This window comes from Camponotus floridanus, unplaced genomic scaffold, assembly GCF_003227725.1.
Source record: "Camponotus floridanus strain SB8 unplaced genomic scaffold, Cflo_v7.5 scaffold16, whole genome shotgun sequence".
NCBI classification, from domain to species: Eukaryota; Metazoa; Arthropoda; class Insecta; order Hymenoptera; family Formicidae; genus Camponotus; species Camponotus floridanus.
The window spans coordinates 798,650-814,636 of NW_020229281.1; the positions used below are offsets into that span (position 1 = coordinate 798,650).

The 15,987-nt window shown below is 32.7% G+C and overlaps 1 protein-coding gene across 5 annotated transcripts; it reads left to right on the top strand.

The window, feature by feature from the left end:
- Window positions 1–66: 66 nt before the first annotated feature.
- Window positions 67–13,308, top strand: LOC105251249 (eukaryotic translation initiation factor 4E transporter). Of its 5 annotated transcripts, XM_025406938.1 has the most exons (17): window positions 2,615–2,669; window positions 3,200–3,397; window positions 3,617–3,714; window positions 3,819–3,892; window positions 3,975–4,242; window positions 4,382–5,284; window positions 5,413–5,758; window positions 5,832–5,968; window positions 6,031–6,111; window positions 6,200–6,373; window positions 6,455–6,676; window positions 7,081–7,264; window positions 7,372–7,443; window positions 7,683–7,976; window positions 10,646–10,816; window positions 11,003–11,389; window positions 11,876–12,123. In XM_025406938.1, exons 2-17 carry the CDS (start codon window positions 3,220–3,222, stop codon window positions 12,121–12,123), a joined length of 3,837 nt encoding a protein of 1,278 aa, XP_025262723.1. In that variant the 5' UTR covers window positions 2,615–2,669; window positions 3,200–3,219. The 5 variants fall into 5 exon arrangements, with proteins under 5 accessions (XP_011256189.2, XP_025262723.1, XP_019883073.2 ...); XM_011257887.3 differs by lacking the exons at window positions 2,615–2,669; window positions 3,200–3,397 and adding an exon at window positions 67–1,205; XM_020027514.2 differs by lacking the exon at window positions 2,615–2,669 and having other exon boundaries at window positions 2,711–3,397; window positions 11,876–13,308.
- The last annotated feature ends 2,679 nt before the right edge of the window (window positions 13,309–15,987 follow it).

The window sequence follows — 15,987 nt, forward strand, 5'->3', positions numbered from 1 at the left end:
TCCTCGACGAATTAGTGACCGTCGAACGTCGAATCGTCTTCGATGACAGCGCCCTTCTGTCGTAGCGTTCGTCTCCTTCTTTCGCGTTGCTGCCAGGAAACTCGTGCCGCAAGCCCTATCTCCTTGTTCCGCAATCTCCTAGGCCAGAAACGTTTAGCCGCGTCGAGAAATCGCGGAGAGGCAACAGAGAAATAGCAGCAGCAGCAGCCGAAGTGGGGATCGAGTGCAGCTATTTTCTATTTTTGCATATAGCATCGTGAGAGCCAGTGTGTCGTGCGTGTGTGTGTGTAATACGTATTTTTTCTCGGGTTGTGTACGATACAGAGATCGACGGACTGACGGCGATCGGCAGGGAGCTCGCAAACATTGAGACATGAAATGATTATTTGGCGACACACAACGGGAGAATCGCGATCGTGTCCCTCGCAAGACCGTCAGAAGGACCCATCCGTTTGCGCAGCTTCGCGTGTAAACTCTCTTTCTTTCTCACTCTCTTGATATCCTCTTGATATAAACACACTCTCTGTCTTCTCGCGAATTCTCTTTTCCACCCTTTCTCGCCCCCCACCACCATCTTTCCTCCTATCCATACTATTCGTTCATCTCTATCGAAACAGGAGAAGAAGTACACATTGCCCTATCGAGGTTTCGTATCTTCGAGCCGCGAGACGTATAAAAGGGAAAACCAGTCTGTGATACTAAGCGGTACTTTTAAGCAATATATATAACATATATATATACACACATAATAGAGGTGTAAACTGTACGTATATAAGGTGCGCGCGCTTCCGCGAGTGTGTTCCCCATCGGTCGTGTATGTACATATATATGCGTGTGTGTGTGTGCGTGTGTGTGTCGAGTTAGCTAGCGATCGCGCCGCGTCGCGTGTGATTTTGTGTAGGTGCGCCTGTACGTGTATGTGTGCGTGCGTATCGCTGCTCGTGTACGAGAGGCGTAGATAAAGATCGCGCGAAGAATCTCTCGGGGAAGGAACTTGGCCGATACAAACCGAGGAGACACGGAACGTCGGTATTCGCGCAGGACACGCGCCCTCCGCCAGCCGATCGAGGTCGACGTAATCAGCGTCATCGGCGCGATGTCCGTCGAGTCCGTGACAAGTGACAAGCAACCGCCGCCGCCGACGACGACGACGGCGGCGACAGCGACAGCGACGACGATGACCGCGACGACGAAGAAGGAAGAAGGTACGAGTCGATTGATTACATATATCTTTCTCTAGCTGTCTCCTTCTCGCTCTCTCCTCATTTCTTTATCGAAGCGTCGCTCGTGAGCCGAGCAATGTCGGAAAATAACCTCCGAGTCGCGAGTCGAGTCGTTCGTCCGTCTCTCTCTTCGGTCAGAGTAAGTCTATTTGTTTCTTTTAACGGTGTATTACAAGTGCGTTTCTCGCGAAACGAAATGGAAATTTGAGTATCGCGGAAACAGAAGGGAAGATCGCGAAAGAAAGTACAGAAAGTGCAGCTAGAACAGATTCGATATCTCCCTCCGACTCCCGTTGGACGAAAATTAACGAGAATTTGAAAAAAGTAGGAACGCAATCTTCGATATTTCTGTCAGTTTTGTTAAAATTATTCAGAGATTTTTACATATATATTTGGGCCCTCTTTTTACTTAAATATTTATTGAGATTTTTTAGAAGAGTTAACTCGATTAATTCTACTTAAATTTCTTAATATTTCTTTTTAGTATTTATTATATATTATTAGATTTATATATTTATCTCTCTCTTCTTAAAATCTCTCGAACACAGTGATTAATGCTCTGGTTTCATATAAAAAATGTTTATATAAAAATAATTTTATAATGAAAAAATAAAAATATTTTTACATTTTTCTATAGATCATTGTAATTAAGATCAATAGGTCAAAGTCAAAATCCACTTCCTGTTAATTTCATTGTTTTTCTTCATCTTTTTTACTTTATAATTCATTTTCAATATATGTATATTATGCACATATGAGTGTTATTTACATTGATTAAAACTTTAATTAGCAAAATTGTTTTCCTTTGTTAATATTTTGTTAATATTTTATATATCTAGGACTTTTATATTGTAATACTGATATTTTCTGTATCTAAGATTCGTGTAATATTGCTGTATTAAATCTTTCTAATCTTCTAATCAATTATACTTTCTCTTTCATTCAAATTAGTCTTTAATACACTTCAATCTATACGTATACATAAATATCATTTCCTTTTATACACACTTAAATTATTTTATATACACTTAAATATTTAATTAAATTAATAAAATCTCTCGAATAAATTATGTAAAAAAAGAATAGGTACACTTTTAGATTTTGGAGGCAAAGGATATTATTTTAAAGACAAAATGTGATATATATTTAATATAGCTATGTATCATAAAGATTTATCTACTCATACATTTAGGATAATAATTTAGGATCATTTCTAGAAACTTTCCTGGATATGATAGAGTCAGTTATATTTAAATTATCTTTATAGCGAATCAAGTGCCCTCTTGACTAAGATCTTTTCACGAAAGCTTTCATTGGCTTGTCAGAGTATTATCTTGTCTGAAAGCAGTTTGAATTAGTCAGTCTGCACGGTACTGTGCTTACACAACTGTTTACATATATTTCTTCAGTAACAAGTCGCGCGAGTGATATATAGACGGTGGATACGTATGTAAAATTGACCATTTCTAACATCAAATATCAATTTTGATAATAGAAATAAACAATTTCTGCAGCTTGGTATATATTTAAAAAGTTAGATATATTCAACCTTTTTTCTCGCCACGAGAGAAAAAAACGCGAAAAACAAAAAAAAATTTGTTTCCCAAGTTGCTTTGTTTCAAAGGACGAAAAGTCCGGACGAGACTTCCAGAATTATTTTTTGCCAGCTTTTAAAGCCAACGGATAAATTTCGACATTTAGATCTCGCTCGAGTTTTTACTTGATTTCATTTTATTCTTTTATCTTACTCGAGTCTTAAAAAGTGAAAGGCAAATTTTTTGCGAGGGAATCTCTCATTTTCCAATGACTCGCGGATCAATGTATTCGTGACGGGACTTTGATTCGGGAATTTGTCGACTGTTTGCCCTTCATCTGTTTATTTACATTGTCGAGAGACAACGGTTGCGCGAAGAAACACAGTGGCAGTTAGATAGAGCAGAATAGCCAGATAAATAGTCTATTCGATTTATTTGAAGCAAGACAACCGATTTATACAATGAGACTCATCGCCGTCAATCGTTTTGTCGGCTCGAACTGGTACCGGCGACCGCGGAAACGACCGCTGGTCGGTCCGACCGGCTCTCCTTTCTTAGATATCCTTGTTATGCAGACCAGAGCTTGCCATTGGTTCCGGAAAAACAAATCTGTCAATCCTCTAAAGCGGGTGACCTTCCGTAAGTATGACCGCGTCACGCCAAGCCGTTCTAATACGTGTGTTAGGATGAACAATTGTTCGCGATTGTGATGTTCCCGGCAGGTTCTTATTGTTTCGAATTTCGATTTCGATTTTAAACCTCGAGATTAGAACGATCTGTAGTTTTGCCGGTATATATGTGCGCGCGCGCACATGTATTATTACTAAACGATAATTTTATTTTTTTGTTGTTTTACAGGGGATGAAGCCATTATATCGATGTCTGTGGCTGGAGAGGTGACTGACGCTTCGATCATGGAAGTAGGCCGTTCTAGACCTCAGTTTCAATATTCTCGAGTAAATGTCACTTTGCAAATGTTATTGGAATTTATTAAAATAGCGTGATCGCACATTGAGTCTTGCAATATATGTATTTACATTTTTTTTTTTTTTGCTTTCAGGAGGAACTGATGCTGATAAAAAATTTGCGATTATCTAAACGTAGGCCTGCATTCCTAGACAATGCTTACAACAAGTATGTACAAGAGTTTATAGCCTTCTCTCGAATTTTCGATATATCAATGTTTGTTTTGTTAATCGCTAATTTTTTCTGGCAGCTCACGAGGTGTTTGGGATCCCGAACGTTGGCATTCAGATAGAAAGCGTAGCGATACACCCCCGAAGGAGGAAAGGACCGGACGTAGTGATCAAATCACTGAGAATCATAGTAAGCGACGTAATAATGGTGATCCACGGGACCGAATACGTAAAGAGCAAGATGGCATCGTTTTGAGCCCTCAACGAAGAAGTTTTAATTCGGGATGTTTCGTTAATGTGAATCAACCACCAAATCGGCGTCCGGAAAGTCCGATCGGCAAAACAGAGGTATACAAACTTATAATATAACTCGCGATCATTTCTGTTTTATTGAGACACGCGCGGTTATATATCTACCTTTATTAGTATCGCTTTTATACATTTTCCTAATAAATACAATTATTAAACGTTTTTATGAAATATTTAGGTCAGCCATCGTGAACCTGTTCGCCGAATCGGTAGTGGCAGGATTCTAGCGCGAGATATATGGGATTTTAGATCGGAAAATGAAAAGATTGAATCCGAACGCGCAGATTATGGTTTTAGATCAGGCACGACCTCTAGTGGTCCTCTGCGTGATCGTGATAACAGAGATAACCGTGATGGAAAAGAGCGTGATAGAGAACGTGATATACGTGAAAGGGAACGTGATCGTGACAGTTTACGCGAGCGGGATGAGAGATTCGAACGGAGATCATTCGGCCGGGATTACGGTGATCGTGGCGAGAGAGAGCGTGATCGTGGTGACAGAGGAGGATCGGAGCGGAACAATCATCCGACAGATCGCGACACAAAAGATCGCGGAAAGAGATTCAACAACGATCGTCGACGGACTTACAGTGACAATCGCGATTCGATGGACGAGCCGGAATGGTTTAGTTCGGGACCTACATCTCAGCACGATACGATTGAGTTAAGGGGCTTTGAAGACATTCCAGAGGAAAAAGTGGTGAACAGCAGCGGTAATTCCAAGAACAAGAAACAGACTCCCGCACAGAAGAAACGAAATAAGAAGAACGCTACGGAAAAGGATGACAAATTGAACGAAAACTTGGCGGGTCCTAAAGGACGTAGCACTCCAACTGTTATGGATCAACCTCTAAACGCTGTACCAGCACCACATTCTCCGATTTCTGAACAGATCGAACAATCTTCCATCACTCAGAGTAAAGAAAATGACATTAACGAAAGTACTGTGACCGAACCGACAACATCTGAGTCAGTAGAAAATTCCAGCGCTAATCAGAATCAAGAGGATTCGCATCCTGACTTTAATCTAGATGAGTTTCTGAAATCTGATACATTTGCTGGTGTATCTGGATTATTAACAGTGAGTCATGTTTATAATCATTTTTATTTTTTATGTATTTTAATTTTTTCATATTTTTGCACTTAATATAATATCTGAAATCATCTTATACTTTTTGTCTCACTCAAATAAATTCTTTATATTTGTAGAACGGAGTTGGTTCGAGTAGTGGAACTGGTTCTCGATTTAGTCAATGGTTCAAGAGAGAAAGTCCAATTCAACAGGTGGATAGTCGTAGGGCTTCCATACAAGATGAACTATTGAACAATTTATTAAACGACATCACCGAGCCGAACATCCAAATACCATCAGTAACGGAATCTAACACTTATTTTGCTCCCATTTCTCCGGCTAATACGACGAATAATACTAACTCTGCTACAAATGTAAAGTTACTTGAAATGTTACATCGTGGTAATAAACCAAGCCAAAATGGCCAGGGTGATGCTAATACAGCTATCCCTATGGTGAAAAACTGTTCTATTAAAGATTTGGGTAAGTCATATGTTTGCATAAATATTATCTCATAAAAACATATCTCATGAAATATAAATATATTTCTTTCTAGAAATTGGTGGAAAAGTTGTGCACAGCTTGGAAGAATTGGAAGCACGCATGCGGGGTGGTGCTCCTCCACCTACGACTTCGACTGATACACCCCATGTAAATAAGACTGAAGAAGATCTCTCTGCTTTTAAAAAACTGGTACGTTGATATTTATTTATTCTATTTTATTTCATGTAAACTTATTATAAAAAATGATTTAGCTTGCTCAAATGAATGGAGGACAAGCTGTGCCTGCAGCTAACGGACCTATCACACCAAAACAACCTGTAACATTAATGCAAGTAAGTTTATATTATATTTAATTTTCCTTATATATATATATATATATATATATATATATTTGTAATAACTCTTATTTTTATTTTTTAGCTACTTAATTCGCAATTAAAAACGCAGCAGCAGCCACCTGTATCACATCAACAGCCACCTACAGAACCGATTCATACTACGACATTTAATCATGTCGGTCCCCTTGGTCCTACTCAACATCCACATCAAGCTCAAATGCAACATGAGAATCTGATGAAAGTCTTGCAAATACAAGTATGATATATCTATAGTGCTCTAATTGTCATCTATATGTGATAAGAGATTTTTATAAATTTTCTGTATATATCATTATAGCAACAACAACAACAGCAGAAACAACGACATTCCGATATGTTATCAATGATGATGGGTAATCAGCGAATGCTAGGTGTTAGTCCGGTACCAGCGGAAATGCAAATGATGATAAATAATATCCCATCAAGTCAAGAACTCTTACAACGACCAGAAGCTCAAGCGATTATTCAAGGTCTGCAACAAGGAGAGATTACAAGACAACACCTAATGCAACAGTTGCAGGTAAGTTATTGATAATGCACAAATTGTCCATAGTAATTATATAATAGTTTTATCATGTGATATAAAATATGTAAAATAGTTTAAATACAATTATTGAAGAGTTATATAGCGTTTCGATCTCCTCTTCGAGATCCTCCTCTTCAGCGCAAATATAACAATATATAAAGTAACAATAACAATAATTTAACATATGTTTGCTATATGACTCTCTTCAATAATTATATCTATTATATTTATATTAGCATCATATGTAATAAATAATTGTGTATCAATAACAACACGAGAGTCGTATTGCCGTTTAAAAACTATTTTATATATTTAATTAAAAAATTTTCGAGTCTGCCATTATTAATGTTTTTATGTGATATAAAAATTGTTCATAATTTTGATTGTATCGTTAATAGAATCCCGCTATGCAGCATCGCCATCGAGAAGTGCTAGTGAATATTTTGAAAATGTACGGCGGTACTACACCTCGTACTATAAGTCCGCATCCTCATCCCGCTCCTGCTACCCCTCAGGATCATATGTTGCAACAGATGCTCTTTCAACAGCAACAACAGAGGATTCCATCTCCGATGAATAACGGTAAGATTTTACATGCACACAACTATTCTCCTCTTTTTTCCTTATTCAACATCCCTTTTTAAACGAAAACTTAAATTGAACAATTTTGTATTATATTTGGAATGCAGCTTATTGTCCACCTCCGATAATATCATCAAATTTAGCAGCTAGTCCTAGTACTTTAACAGTACAACATCCAGGTAGTATAATGAATCCAATAAACTTTGTATTTTGCGAAATTTGTTATATTATCCCTTGTGTATAAAATTATTCCTAATTTAAGAAAAATGGGACATGCAGTATAGTAAAATCACTTGAGAAATGTTAATCCGATATAAACTTTTATCAGATATGTTATTAATCTTTAGCAATATTAACAAAATTAGAGAAAATTGTGTTATATAAAAAATTTGTGATGCATAAATTATTATTATAACAGTGATACCACACAGAGTGCCATCGCCACGGGAGATTGTTATGCATACTCAGACTATAATGCAAAATGCTTTAATCAAGAAAAAATTGGAGGAACAGCGTGAAAATTTTCGCAAGCGGCAGGATCAACAACAGCAGCAGCAGCAACAACAACAACAACAACAACAACAAGTACAACAGCAGCAACTGCGCGCGTCGAGTCCTGTTATTAATTCACCAGCTAAGCAAACAGCGAGTCCGCTCGCTTTTACCCCAACCTCCGTTTTACGTAAAATGACTGCTGACAAGGAACCCGATGGTGCGAATCAATTCCGCAAATTAGAAACGACTTTTTCTATACCCGCAATTAATGGAAACATTAATCACTCTCGCATGTCTCGAGATCAAAATAATCATAGAAATATCGCTGTTCCTTCCGTCGATTCATCTAAATTTTCCAAGTCAGTCAATCAAGTGCAAAATGAGACCCTTAAAATGATCTTTTTGCAATCTGCTATAGCTAATACAAATAATAAACATACTTGTACGGAAGAATCGGCATTAAAAACCAAATATTTATATTCATTACAACAAGAAAAGGATATAATAAAAGATAATCCGGCTAATAACATAACGAAGGAAAATGTTTTCCTTGATGTTAATGAAAATGCAAACGACAATGCAAAAGTATCAGAGCCTAACGTAATAGATATAGATAATGATACCAACAATAACGATTGTGTCTCATTTGATGAGACAGTAAAAAAAACATCCGAGGTGGAAAAGCTAGTAAATGAAAATAATCAAATGACCGTATCTACAGTATCAGATGGAATAGAAAATATTAATTCTTAAAATGCTAGTATTCGTAAATCATGATGAAGATATCTAATTATACTGTTTTCTAGCAGTTCTGAAGTTTCATAAAATGCACGCACACACACACATACACACATAAATATTATAATATAATTTTTGATTGCTATGTTTAAAGCTATATTTTTGTTTTATTATTTTTGCGATTATAAACGAAAAGCTGCCATTTTGTTTTTTCGCTTGACATTTCAGAAATGAGATGCTTTAAAATTTGAAAGGTCATGAAAGAAAATCGGCATTAAAAACTAAATATTTGTGCAATAAATATCTGTTACATCTTTCTAATATGACAGATATTTAAAAATATATATTATTTTTATTTTATATGTGAGATACAAAAAGAGCACTTTATAAAATAAACTCTTAATAACATAGATTTATTATATTCCTTAATAGTATGTTGAAATAAGTTTTTTTAAGTAATAAAAGGCTTTGTATCGATTTATCTCATTTGCTTTAACTTTTCTTTTATACATATTCACATTTTCTCCTATTATTAGTATTGCAACTTTTCATCAAAATATAAGCTTGCTAGCGAGTTTTGCGTATTCCTTTTAATTATGTAATTTGCTTCATCCTTATGCTTATCAATTTGCAATAATAAACGTATAAAAAATAAATGTAATATACAAGTAAGCTGTATTTGTTACTCTGATAATATCATTATGATTACATTTATTAACAACACAATACAATATAGGCAAATAATTTCGGATAATATATAAATAACAATTTATGTAAATCATGTAGTTATATATAGTAACATTTGAATGATAATATCTCAATGAATAATATTTAGTAAGTATATTGTTGGTGTTTCAAGTCTGCAGTATGTGTATATGTATGTATATATGTACATAATGTTGAAATGACATTTATGTGAAATTGATTTAAATTGTACAATTTAACTTTGACAAAAACATTTATTTTTTGAATGTTTTTAAACACATGTTCAAACACATTTACAATTTAAGTTACTTTTTTATTAAATTAAATTTTTTGACGAAAGAAGGCATTAACATTAACATTAAGAAAGCATTATGATAATATCAATAAAGCATATTTTCATACTATACAGGATGTCTGGAAAATCGCCCGTACTTCGGGAAGTGATCCGGATACAAAAATCATAATTTATAGGCCGCTTGACATCCCACATTTAAATTTTTTTTAAAATTTAAATTTTTAAATTTAAATTTTTAAATTTTAAATTTAAATTTTTAAATTTTAAATTTGAATTTTTAAATTTAAATTTTTAAATTTTAAATTTGAATTTTTAAATTTAAATTTTAAATTTAAAAATTTAAATTTAAAAATTCGAATTTAATATTTAAATTTAAATTCAAATTTTTAAATTTAAATTTGAAATTTGAATTTAAAATTTAAATTTTAAATTCGAATTTTTAAATTCAAATTTTAAATTTGAATTTTTAAATTTTAAATTTGAATTTTTAAATTTAAATTTTAAATTTAAAAATTTAAATTTAAAAATTCGAATTTAATATTTAAATTTAAATTCAAATTTTTAAATTTAAATTTGAAATTTGAATTTAAAATTTAAATTTTAAATTCGAATTTTTAAATTCAAATTTTAAATTTGAATTTTTAAATTTAAATTTTTAAATTTAAAATTTAAATTTAAAAATTCAAATTTAAAAATTCAAATTTAAAATTTAAATTTAAAATTTAAAATTTAAATTTAAAATTTAAATTTAAAAATTTGAATTTAAATTTTAAATTTAAATTTAAAATTTAAAAATTCAAATTTAAATTTTAAATTTAAATTCAAACATTTGAATTTAAATTTTAAATTCAAATTTTTAAATTTTAAATTAAAAAAAAATTTTAAAAAGAAATGCCAAACGAACCATAAATTACGATTTTTTTAACATAAAAGTTACTATAACTCGGAAACGACTTATTTCCAGATCTATGTTTATAATATAGCTTTTTTCCTTTTTTTTTGAGTCCCGAATTACTTCCCGAAGTACTGCGGGCAATATGTCGGACACCTTGTATAAATAACTCATTTGTGTTTTGTGTTATTAATATTTAGATTTAATTTTCATATAATTGCTTGTTATTAAAAATTTATTTTTTTTCCTAATATAGGAAGCAACAATGACCCATCAAAATTGTCTACACAAACTCAAGCTTCACAGATGCAACAAATGCAGTCTGCAGTTCAACTACTTACACAGGGAGCTCTCTCGAGACATACCGCGTTGCGGCCACAATCCGTTCCATCGACATGGTCGAATTCATCGCTTAAACAGCATCCAGGTTTATCTTCTTAACTTTTATAATGACAAATTTATAATGACAAAATTATAATGACAAATTTTTATAAGCCTTATTATTGATTGTCATAAAATATTTAGAAGCTTTATTATTGCGATTAACGTTGTAAAACATTATTGACTATATTAATAACATAATATTAAACACTATGAAATTCTCTAATCTTAGGTCGACCTATAGTGAAAGGTGGTAACAGCGGCAACACGAGCAGCAATCAATTCCAATACAATACAGGAAACGTGGAATTCCAACATCAACATAGAACGGTCGCAAATGTATATGGCAATCCAGCCCGATCCAAGCATACTATGGCCACTTCATTGCCGCATCATAATGTTCCGCAATATAACCCAGTAGTCCAAAACTCGATTATGAATCCGAGATCAAACTCTATAAATACCCAAATGAAGGCTCAGCAAGTCTCCGCACATCTCACCAATATGCAACAACCACCGCATGGAACAACTAACATGCAACAGCAACAACCGCCACAACGGACTGTAAATACACCGATGCAACTTGTCATGAATCAAAATTACAATTCCAATCGTACAGGTAACGTGATTCAATGAAGCAAAAAGTGATAGAAGTGTTATACTACTAAAAAAAAATTTTTTAACAAAACGAACAATATAAAATCCGATTTTTATAGTTGATAAAAATTGATATTTGCTATAAAATTCCTTCCTTATCCTATTTACATTAATTTTCAGGTGTTTCTCCTCTCCCCAATCAAATTGCATGCAACGGTGTTCAGAAATCGGAATAATAGCAAGCCATTCTTAGCTCTCCCCTATTTAATCCTGTCTTGACATCATTTATCTTTGGATTAAGTAAATAACTAATAACTATGTTGAAATATTTATGCTAAAATATTAATAAAACATTCATATTATCATATTATATAAATAATATTGACAAACTATATATTTTATTTTATATATTTTTATAATTATTCTGCATATATATATTTTACAATAACATTTATTCCTGTTATTTAAATGATAATTTATTACATGATTGATTAAATTATGTTCACAGATGGGCGAGCGATGCGATCGCAACAATTAAACATGACAGTCGGCCGTCAACCTTCGCCGGGCCTCGGATTTGTGGGTAGTAACGGAGGTGACCTTTCGCCAACGTCTAACCAACTTGCACGATGGTTCAGCCCGGAACTCCTCGCTCAAGCTCGAGCCGGGAAGCTGCCAGAGCTTGGGCAAACAAACGTCCTGTCATTGGAAGAGCTTGAGAGACTTCAACATGCGTCAACCATAGTGCATAACTAAAGTGATATACTATACCATATTCGGATTACGTTTCAATTTTTCAAACGCATCGATAACATTACTCCACTGGTTAAAATCAACCAGTATTCTTCGTGATACAGATCTTTACGTCCGAAACATCTTTGATGCACTGCACCGATGCTGAATACGCTGGTTAAATTACAAAGGTGCTCGCCTACATAGATCTTTTTATCAAATCTTCGTATTGACAAGGAGTTTATCGAATTAATGTGTCATGTATTTCGGTTAGAAATAGTCGATTACTCGGTTGGACAGTACTTCTCTTTTGAAGGATTCTCTTTTCTTCGTCGAAAGGATTGCTGACATTGTTTATGCAACCACTTTTTCAAATTTCACGGAAGATTGATTAGAAATTACAAATGTACAGGATAGTATAATATTGAGAACAAAGCGGGTCGTGTTTAAACGCGAAAGTGACTAGCTTTCTAAAATGAAAACGATGTATTGCTTATAAGACTGAAAAAAATGTGAAAATTCTTATTGTTGATTATGACAAGCTGTTAGAGCTTAACGCGTACTTTTTAAATGACAACACGATAAGATCTATTTGCCTAAGATAGGACTGCAAGTTTCTTTTGCGTCTTGTTGGTGAGATTTTGGGAATTACTTAGTGATTCAAATAATTTATATATGTCTTTACTCAGAGCATATTTCTACTAATCTCTCATTTTCTCATTGATAAGTGTACAAATATGAAGCTGTATTATGATAGTATTTTGATTTAATGATTCACAAATACTAAAAGCACTGTTGCACATGTTGAAATTGTGTTTGTTAAATACGAGACAAAAGAATATTTTTTATTTACTGTCAGCCAACATAAAGATGCATCTACATACTCTATACATCTAGTACAACAAAAATTTAGCGTTGTCGTCTGCAGGAATATGATTTAAATAGTTGGTATGTTTATAATCTAGTATTGTTTATAGAATATGTCGCTTATTTATAATGGGAAAATTGCAAAATCCCTTAGGCAAATAATACGCGGACCTCTTGAATTTGTGAGAACAGGCTACCATCCGATTATAATTACTTACACAGAATGGTAGTAACATTTAATATTCTATTTGTATTGCTGCAAACCATGTGACTTTAACACAAAAAGCATACGAGATAACACATGACGTCACACATACATACATATATATATATTATAAAAATAAATATAATATAATATATACTTCTCTCTCTCATAGGAGAACGCGTGAGAGTACGGTATCATTATCCTGATCGAAAGTGGTAGATAGACTGAAATGTCTCTTAATAAAAAGCCTCGGGAGGTATATAGAAGAATATATCGTTTGCAGAATTAATTAAAAAAAAATGAAAACATTCCACCAATAGAGGATCGATTAAAACGAGATATCCTTTTACGAATTTCGATTGATATCAATACTGTTGCTAATGTGTGTTTGCTTTTGATTTAATTGCTTACACTTTCTATGAGATAATCATTTTTGTATGATTATGAAGAGAATTGGGTTCAATTTAAAATGATAACGCTATCAAAAGTTTACTTTGCTTTTTATATTTTGAAAAGATAGCGTCATTACTATTTTATTATATATGTATCTTAGAGTCTCATTATGCGCGCATAATTGCATTTTTCTTCTCTATTAGTTCATTAAGCAATTATATTTTTAAGAGAATTATATCTCAAAAGATAAAATATCTTGAAGAAAAAAAAAAAAAAAAAACATTAGTACTGTATATCGAGAAATAATATTTATCTATATTTCTTTTTTTTTTTTTATTGCATAACATTTATATAAACGAGTTACACATATTTTAATTTATGAATATCCGTTACAATTATATTTTACTTGCATACGATAATCCTTTTTTTATAATCGCATATAATTGTATATGAGGTCATATAAGAAACGCGAAATAAATTTACATAATATATTTAAAAACAAAAAGAGAAATGATATAAAATTAAATTTTACAATTTATTTTGTGTTGGTATATAAAATTATAAATTTTTTTATGTGTATGTGTGTGTGTATGCATATGTATAATGTAGCAATAATTTAACAAAAATGCCACAATAGTAGTAATTATGTGTGATAAAAATTAATATATCGTAAACATTTCCAGATTGTTATATTGACTTATATTCTCATATGTTAATTTTGTTAGGCCTAATATTTAAATACGAAAGAGAGATAAATATGGATCATGACTCTTACATGTTTATTCTTTGATAAAATTTCTAAAACTTGATATTTTTATAAAAGAATAGCTTCTTTCTCTCATACACACACACATACACACACTCAAGACTATATTTTTCAACATTCTTAATATCTTATATTCAATATTTCATTAAAATATATATTAATATCCAATATGAGAAAGAAAAAAAGATAAGTGTCAAAGAAGCAATTTGCAGGTAGATGACGATTATGAATCTGACATGCTTATATATAATATTAACTATTCGCAATGATATTCACGATTTTTATAACGTGCACACTGCAATGCGAGATTCACGTAATTCGAAAAATGCAAGACGGCTTATGGGACTCTAAAATTTCACTAACTATACTTGTTGCGTTTGTTGATAAAATGAAAGAAAATTATTATTTAAACAATATACTGTATATTGGCGACAAAAAGGTCTCGTTTCAATAGCATTTTCGTTCATCGTTAGACTCTGGATGATTGTATTATTGCACGGTGGTTTAAATTATATCTCGGAGCAATCCATCACAGTAAGCTTCTCAAGTGTCCACAAGCATGTACAAAGTTAGAATGAAGAGTAAAAAAAGAATTTAAATCATTCTAAGCATGAAATATCTTTATACAAGTATCACTGGGGGGACATCTTATGTTTCGACGCTATATATATATATATGTGTATAGAGAATGGAACTTCCACAAATGTTACATTATGCTAATTTTGTTTCATAAAAGGGTAATCGTGTTGAAAGGAAGCGCGAGGCATCAAATATATTCAAAAATAAGAAAATAAGTAGCTTGTATAACAATCAGCTTTTTTTACTAGAGATACAAAATTAATTTAGGTAGCACGTGGTGGTTTTATAAACGTTTCTTTTAAATGTATATAATGATATTAGATACGTTTAGAAAACGTTTATGAAGCCAACATATGCTGCTTGGTAATATTGAAAAAACAATTAATCAGGAGCAATTAAAATTGGAAAGGTACATTTGAAATGAAAAATTTATTTCGGAGATATATTTTCTCCAGGATACTATATACCCCGCGTTTTCTCAGGATGAAGCGTGAATATTCATTGGTTTGGTGGTAACGATTCCCTTTTCGGATGCTGAGACAAAAGAGCCGTATTTCTGAAGCGTATTCGCATTTACATTCAGCTTTATTTTTGAGGACGACGAAGATTATTTACCAATATTTGGTGCGAGAAACAAAGGGAGAAATTGTTATGCAAGATGCGCGAGGGACTTTTCAATCTGAATCTTTTTATAAGATGATTACATTTCTGCTTTCATTAAATGAAAGATATTTGCGAACGAGATACCGTGTCCCATGCATTTGCGGACTTGAAGATTGTTCCATAATTCGAAGACACATTTTTGTAAATAAATCGATTCCCGAGCAAACTAAAATATGTTTAGTCTATGCACTGGGTCGATAACTTGTAAATAAAGTTACTAAATATTATATTATGTGAAGAGTCGAGAGAAATGTCACAAATAAATACAGGGAACTGTGATTATCATTCTCGTCATTTCATTCGTCTTATGAAATGACTGGTCTTTTAAATCATTCGTCTAAAGAATTTGTTCATGAAATCAAGATATTTTATATTTATTTTGATTTTTATTAATTAATAATTTAAGAATTTTTTT